The sequence below is a fragment of the Monopterus albus genome, unplaced genomic scaffold (assembly GCF_001952655.1).
Source record: "Monopterus albus unplaced genomic scaffold, M_albus_1.0 scaffold105.1, whole genome shotgun sequence".
Taxonomy (NCBI): Eukaryota; Metazoa; Chordata; class Actinopteri; order Synbranchiformes; family Synbranchidae; genus Monopterus; species Monopterus albus.
The window spans coordinates 2,498,393-2,506,166 of NW_018127985.1; the positions used below are offsets into that span (position 1 = coordinate 2,498,393).

Here is a 7,774-nt window from a genome sequence, read left to right on the forward strand (position 1 = left end):
TGCACTAGTGCACTAATATGTCTTGCTTATCTTTTGGAGCTATTCATCATTTATAAATAGTAATTGGTTTGAACAAAGCCAGAGATGACCTTCCTTTAGTAAAGTAGTTGGTAAATGTTTGGTGGCTAGAACAGCAGTTGAAATGTTTGCTAGTGCTTGATAACAGTTAGCCTGAATTAGCCTGAGTAGAAGAAGGGTTATGTTGGCTGTGTGGGTGCAGGCAAAGAGGGGGGTGGTTCTGGGACACTGGAACACATTGTTCACACTGTCAAAAGTGACTCCAAGGTTTCTCACAGCAGTACTGGAAGCCAGAGATATGTCATCTAGACTAATTATATGGTTCAACAGCATATTTAGAAGATTTTCAGGCCCAAGTACAATAACTTCAGTTTTGTCTGAATTTAGAAGTAACATAAATTGTACAGGTCATCCAGGCCTTTATGTCTTTAAGACATGCTTGAAGTTTGACTTTGAGCTGATTCATCAGGGTTCATAGATAAATACAACTTAGTATAATCTGTGTAGCAATGGAATATATGCGGTGCTTCCTGATAATATTGCCTAAAGGGAGCAGGTACAAAGTGAAGAGAATTGGACCTAGTACAGAGCCCTGTGGAACACCATGACTAACTTTAGTCAGCGTGGAGGATGCATCATTAACTTGAACAAATTGGAATCTACCTGATAAATAAGATCGGAACTAATTTACTTAATCCCAATATGTTCTAGTCTCTGTAATAAGATGTTGTGATGGTGTCTAAAGTAGCACTGAGATCTAAAAGAACAAGTATAGAGACAAGTCCTTTATCTGAGGCTAGGAGGAGATTGTTGGTGTCTTTTACCGGTGCAGTTTCTGATGATGGACTCTAAAACCAGACTGAAAACCTTCAGTCAAATTATCCTTGTGCAGGTGGTCACATAACTGCTTTGCAGGGAGATTAGATATTGTTCTATAACACCTGGGTCAAAAGGAAGCTTTTTGAGTAGAGGTTTAATTACATCTTTTACCGGTGCAGTTTCTGATGATGGACTCTAAAACCAGACTGAAAACCTTCAGTCAAATTATCCTTGTGCAGGTGGTCACATAACTGCTTTGCAGGGAGATTAGATATTGTTCTATAACACCTGGGTCAAAAGGAAGCTTTTTGAGTAGAGGTTTAATTACAGCAACACTAAAAGCCTGTGGAACACAACCTGTTACTAGAGAGAGGTTGATCAGATCTAATAGACTTGTTGAGCAGGAATAAAACATTTTTGAGAAAACAGGGCCTAGGATGTACAATCAAAAAGTATCAAGCAGTCAGTACTAACAAATTCCTGGGAAAATTTGGAAATGATTCTCTGGAAATGAAATAATTCTCTATTATTTTCTTATGTAGCAATGCATTTTAATGAAATTATAGTATTTTCAATCAGTATAATAACCACTAGTCTAATAGTACAGTGCTGACTGTACTAAATCTGTGAGGTTGTTATAGCCTAAAACAGCTAGGCTTTCATCCAATTGTGACCCAGGAACCACCATCCTGACTAATCTGTAACCCGAAGACCACAGATAGTTCATAATTGTACTTAAGTACAGTACTTGAGTAAATGTTCTTTGGCTTTTGGTTTGTCCTACAAAATTCTAATGCAATACTGTGGATACAAGTTGAATGAATACATTCTGAGCCTACAGGACGTGTGGGTGAGACTAGGACAATTCCCTCTAACCTATTAGTACAATAAAGCTCGTTACCATAAAAGCAATCATATAAAACAGCCCATTTATTTATTTGCTTGTTTTAATAAATAAGGGACAGGCACCGGGATTTTTCCTATTTATGCGATTGATTCACAAGCCCTTCCATTTAAAAGGGATCTTGACCTTGTTGTGGAGGACGTGCCGCATGCAGCTGTGCAGTGGACGCTCCTGGATCGCTGCTGCTTAGCGGCATCCATCGGACAGAGCAAAAGACAGGTTCTGAAGGAACCTGTCAATGAAGACGTGGGCCTCTGCAGTGAAGTCTGAGGGGAAGTACATGGCCAAACACACGATGATGTTGTGGGCCAGGAACTGGGGTGGAAACGTATATAAATGCAAGAAAAACACATTTTAATATCCCTTGTTAAACCACTTCTAACCAAGAATTAGATAAATCATTACTAAATCCATATGAACTTTGGTATAGAAAGCCTGTAAAATATTTGGGCAATATATTGTGACTAGCACACACTTGGTCCTGTATACAACAAGATCGCACTACCCTGATCATACCCTGAAGCTGGCGGGGTCCACCCTGAGCTTGAAGGCATGCAGCTCGTTGAGGTCGGCGACCGCGTCCATGAGGTCATCAGTGTGTCCGATGGCGTCTCCAACAGCTCCCATGCACCATGCTTCTTCACTTGTGCAGACTCGGGACTCAGGTCAGACCAGTGTGAAAAGTAAGTCTTGGTGTGCGGGTAAACGGTCAGCATCCTGTCAAACACGGACAAAGAAAATAAAAAATTACTAACGAAAAATGAATGACATAAATTTTAGACGATGACAAGAAATAAGTCACCTAGCCAGAGCTCCGACTTCATCGGCCTTCAGGTGCACTTTGTCCCAGAAAGCCTTCACCACGGACATGTCTCCTCCAGAGAGAGACTCATGACTGCCTTTTCTTCAAGTTTTCTGAACCGAAAGAAAGTATTCTGATCTGAAGATGATGAAATTCATTTCTAACGGCCTTTCTTATAACACACCCAACTGCACCACACCCCATTATCAAATCCAAACCAAATTGCCGAAAGTTTCCAAGCTACTCCCTCTTCTGACATAGGCCCTATTTTATATAGTCTACTTTAAAAATACAGCCTAATGAATCTGACATCGTCTGAGGATATACCAGCAGTAGCACAAAAAGACAAGACTTTGAAAGGTTGCTCATGTGGACACTTCTGCCGGGCTGAGTTTTGATGCGCAAAAGAATCACTGAATAGTTCTGGAGACAACATGATGCAGTGATTTCATAACATAATACCTAAACTCTGAAGTAACTACATAACTATTAATAACTAAATACATGATCCAGAAATTGCTCATGAAAATATGGCACTCCAACTCTGCCAAAGGGAACAACTGCAACAAACTGAAAATACCCTGAGGATGGAGTTATGCAAGCTTAAAGGACAGAGACAGTGCTGGAGATTTATTTTAGTTTGGCAGCCTTCTTTTAGCCCCAAAACACAAAATAGTATATTTAATGTAATAAATGAAAATCAGCGAAAGAGAGGGCAACGGAGATGTTATAATAGGCTTATCTAAATGTTATTAAATAGGCTAATTGTGTTATTTTAACTAGAATTCTATAAGCAGAATTAATGAAATGACATAAAACACATTTGAAAATATATTTTATTGAAATGACATTAGGTCCTATAAAAATTTTGCAATATTTAATAATTATTCTTATCAGCTATTTTCCAGTAATATCCTATCGACCTCATTTTATCTCTTAGATTCTGGCCCAATCAGATGCCTCCACAGCTGAGAGGTGGCGCTGAGAAATTAATAAAACCCTCGGAAGGCAGAACTTTGCGCAAGGTTTTTTTGATCAGAGATTTCAAAGCTCTAGGAAACCGTAGCGACGTCAACATGGTCGAATGGTCAGGTGCTGAGCGCAACGCCATCACATCCCTGGGCAAAGATTGATGCGGGTGAAACTGGACGCCAGGCCCTGGAGAGGGCCCTGAGCAGGTGACCTGTCTTTTAAGATACGAACTCTTGAAAAGTTGCCTAGTTTCACATTGGCTTGTGTCTTCTCGTTTCCCCCCGTAAATTGCCGTTTGTTATTAGGCAATCAGTCATTTCCTATGGAAACAAACTATTGCGTTTTTGTTTTTTTTTGCTTTTGGTTTGTTTTCCTTATGAATCATGTCATTTCAGGTTTCTGATTGTGTTTCCGTGGAATCAGAGATACTTCGCAGCATTTGGCAACCTGTCCACCGCTGCTGCGGGAACCCGAAGGTGGCCGCACACGGCAAGGCTGTAATGGGTGGGCTGGAGAAAGCTGTGAAGAACCTGGACGACATCAAGAATACCTACAAAAGTCTGAGTGTGATGCACTCTGAGAAGCTCCATGTGGACCCTGACAATTTCAGGGTATGTTGCCACTTGTGACGCTCCCTGCACCCTTCATGAACATTCACTCTACACGGATCGGTTCGTTGTAATGTTCTTCTTCCTTTAGCATTTTTGCTGAAATCATCTGTGCGGTTTTGGCTGCCAAGATTGGCCCTTCCGTCTTCACCCCGATGTCCAGGAGGCCTGGCACAAGTTCCTGAGTGTGGTCGTCTCTGCACTGGGCAGTACCACTGAGATGGCGTGACAGCTTGTATTCAAAGCATGCGCAGCAGTGTTTCCAAAATGCCAGTCTACTGCATTAAAACTGTTGTCAAATGCAACCAATAAAACTCCAACTCAAACATTGTAAAATGTTAGTTTAGTTTTCTTCTTCTTGGAGACTCTTAGTCTCGGCTCAGTGACGATTTCTGTGAGTTTCATCAACAGACTGTTGATGGGATGATGACAGCAGGGCAATCTGGCTGTCTATTAAATCCACACCATCACCACTCTGAGTCTAACCCTCTAATCTCAGTCTCAACAGTTATATAAGGTTAGAAATAAGTGCACGATTAATTCAGCGATTTTTAAAATGTGCAGAAGTAGACTATAGTAGTAGTAAAAGTCATAGTAGGTATTTTACCAAAAGAGAAGATGGGGCTCACACTTGAGTGGATCTGTAGTAAATTAAATTTGCTATTTATTCTAGCATAAACGAGCGAAACATGTTTGCTTATTATTCTGATCTCTTTAGGCTAACATGTACAATTTGATTTAAATGTGAGAAACAGTGGATCAGGCTGAGGCAGAATACTGTGGAGCTCTTTGGGTCTATGAACTAAAGTCTCATTCTTTGCTTTTGAGTCTGGATCTTTAAAAAAAATGAACAGTTTACTAAACATAACTGGGCTAGGAACATAGTGTTTTATTACTTATTTAAGAAATTAATTAAATCAATAGGGTTACTGTGAATAATAATTGGCTTTAAAGCACACAATCGTTGCAAGGAACGTGACACAAAGCAATACAAGTAGACTTCATATATAAAAGTCTGTCGATTCATTTGGGTGGTCATAAGTATTCAGACCCTTTGCTCAGTGTTTAGTAGAAGCAGCCTTTTGAGCTAATACAGCCATGAGTCTTTTTGGGAATGATGCAACAAGTTTTTCACACCTGCATTTGGGGATCCTCTGCCATTCCTCCTTGCAGATCCTCTCCAGTTCTGTCAGGTTGGATGGTAAACGTTGGTGGACAGCCATTTTCAGGTCTCTCCAGAGATGCTCAATTGGGTTTAAGTCAGGGCTCTGGCTGGGCCATTCAAGAACAGTCACAGAGTTGTTGTAAAGCCACTCCTTCGTTATTTTAGCTGCGTGCTTAGGGTCATTGTCTTGTTGGAAGGTGAACCTTCGGCCCAGTCTGAGGTCCTGAGCACTCTGGAGAAGGTTTTCGTCCAGGATATCCCTGTACTTGGCCGCATTCACCCTTCCCTCCATTGCAACCAGTCGTCCTGTCCCTGCAGCTGAAAAACACCCCCATAGCAGGATGCTGCCACCACCATGCTTCACTGTTGGGACTGTATTGGACAGGTGATGAGCAGTACCTGGTTTTCTCCACACATACCGCTTAGAATTAAGGCCAAAAAGTTCTATCTTGGTCTCATCAGACCAGAGAATCTTATTTCTCACCATCTTGGAGTCCTTCAGGTGTTTTTTTAGCAAACTCCATGCGGGCTTTCATGTGTCTTGCACTGAGGAGAGGCTTCCGTTGGGCCACTCTGCCCTAAAGCCCCGACTGGTGGAGGGCTGCAGTGATGGTTGACTTTCTTTGACTTTCTACAACTTTCTCCCATCTCCTGACTGCATCTCTGGAGCTCAGCCACAGTCATCTTTGGGTTCTTCTGTACCTCTCTCACCAAGGCTCTTCTCCCCCGATAGCTCAGTTTGGCCTGACGGCCAGCTCTAGGAAGGGTTCTGGTCGTCCCAAACGTCTTCCATTTAAGGATTATGGAGGCCCCTGTGCTCTTAGGAACCTTAAGTGCAGCAGACATTTTTTTTGTAACCTTGGCCAGATCTGTGTCTTGCCACAATTCTGTCTCTGAGCTCTTCAGGCAGTTCCTTTGACTTCATGATTCTCATTTGCTCTGACATGCACTGTGAGCTGTAGGGTCTTATATAGACAGGTGTGTGGCTTTTCCTAATCACGTCCAATCAGTATAATCAAACACAGCTGGACTCAAATGAAGGTGTAGAACCATCTCAGGGATGATCAGAAGAAATGGACAGCACCTAAGTTAAATATATGAGTGTCACAGCAAAGGGTCTGAATACTTATGACCATGTGATATTTCAGTTTTTCTATTTTAATAAATCTGCAAAAATATCAAAAATTCTGTGTTTTTCTGTCAAAATGGGGTGCTGTGTGTACATTAATGAGGAAAAAAAATGAACTTAAATGATTTTAGCATATGGCTGCAATATAACAAAGAGTGGAAATTTAAGGGGGTCTGAATACTTTCCGTACCCACTGTAGATAGATAGATAGTACGAAAAGGAGGCGGAATCCTCTAGCCGTCGTCTGAGTTCCAGTCGAGCAGTATTCGAGGTGACACAAAACACTGTATGTGCTGGGAAGGTTTCATAGCCAGGCCTGAAACTTAAAACCGTTTAGGGTGTAATGTGCGTGGGGTTGGTGTTTCTGTAAGGCAAACATTAATAGTAGCTCCACCTGCAACACGCTAACGTTAGCTGTAGATACAGCCGGCGACCGGGTTTATTGTGTCGCAGGTAACGCAAAATTAGCTAGGATGCTAACATGATGCTCAACCCATCAGCCGGGTTACCAGATGATCGAGACGCAATGTACAGCCAGGCACAAAATAGCATGTATAAAACTGGCGATAAAACCAGTCCTATTAGCGTAATACTAGTTAGTTCTGGCAGCCGAGGGAACAAACTACTTTTTCGATACCCTTTCCAGAGAGTGGCCGAATGTCCGTCATCTCTTACAGGTAGGCGTAGCTTTAGCATTAACCAGAGACTTCAGGTCAATCTCAGCTGTTAAATCACCTACTCCTCATTCAGGAAAACTAGTTGATGTTACAGACTTTGTCATTTAAAAATCAATCCTTTTTATGCACTTGTTTTTAGTCCATGCCCTATAAAACAGTTAACGAAGGCTGTCGCCATGAGCTGAATACTAACTAGTGGAATGTCTTGACTATGAATTAATGAGGTTTTATGGCATCATAACACACCTCAGCTTGGAGCTATGCATAATATGACCAACACTGGACAACTACACTGGTAAAGAGCAACAGTGGCAGACAGCAAAAGCCTCATACACTATAAGGGTACACAGTTTACATAGCACGCCATAATTTGAACATCCTGCTTGTTGATGTTCTTAATTGTGCAAAAGCTTGAACAAATGTTTTTGTCATAATCATGTGAAGTATTACTATTATTTCTGCCCACAAGCAAAACAGCGAAGCCCATATGCACTGAACACAACCGGGGATGGTCTTGAAGATCAGGACGGTGATTCAAGGTATGGTTTGGCCTTCATTTACTATTAATAAATTTGTAAATGTAAATGCAATAAAATTGACTATAGGTGAATACACAGCCCATTCTGAGATCCACAGGAGATTAGATTTTTACCCCCCCCCCCCCCCCCCTCTGCGCACAC

At 41.5% G+C, this 7,774-nt stretch overlaps 2 protein-coding genes and 1 pseudogene across 9 annotated transcripts in view; 2 read left to right on the plus strand and 1 right to left on the minus strand.

Moving 5' to 3' along the window:
- Positions 1-1,749: 1,749 nt before the first annotated feature.
- Positions 1,750-2,708, minus strand: LOC109966011 (hemoglobin subunit alpha-A-like). The gene is given in 4 exon segments (XM_020610557.1): positions 1,750-2,056; positions 2,258-2,370; positions 2,373-2,458; positions 2,544-2,708. Coding segments are annotated over 4 exon segments (396 nt in total). The 5' UTR covers positions 2,612-2,708; the 3' UTR covers positions 1,750-1,927.
- Positions 2,709-3,619: 911 nt separating this feature from the next.
- On the plus strand, positions 3,620-4,444 carry LOC109966013 (hemoglobin subunit beta-A-like; annotated as a pseudogene).
- A 2,166-nt stretch (positions 4,445-6,610) lies between these two features.
- LOC109965914 (inactive rhomboid protein 1) overlaps positions 6,611-7,774 on the plus strand; it is a 46,164-nt gene continuing 45,000 nt past the window's right edge. For 6 of the 8 annotated variants that reach the window (XM_020610304.1, XM_020610305.1, XM_020610306.1 and 3 more), the window contains exons 1-2: positions 6,710-7,094; positions 7,564-7,633. In XM_020610304.1, the coding sequence (XP_020465960.1) occupies positions 6,899-7,094; positions 7,564-7,633 (266 nt within the window). In that variant the 5' untranslated portion in view covers positions 6,710-6,898. The other 2 variants (XM_020610309.1, XM_020610310.1) reach the window with 2 other exon arrangements.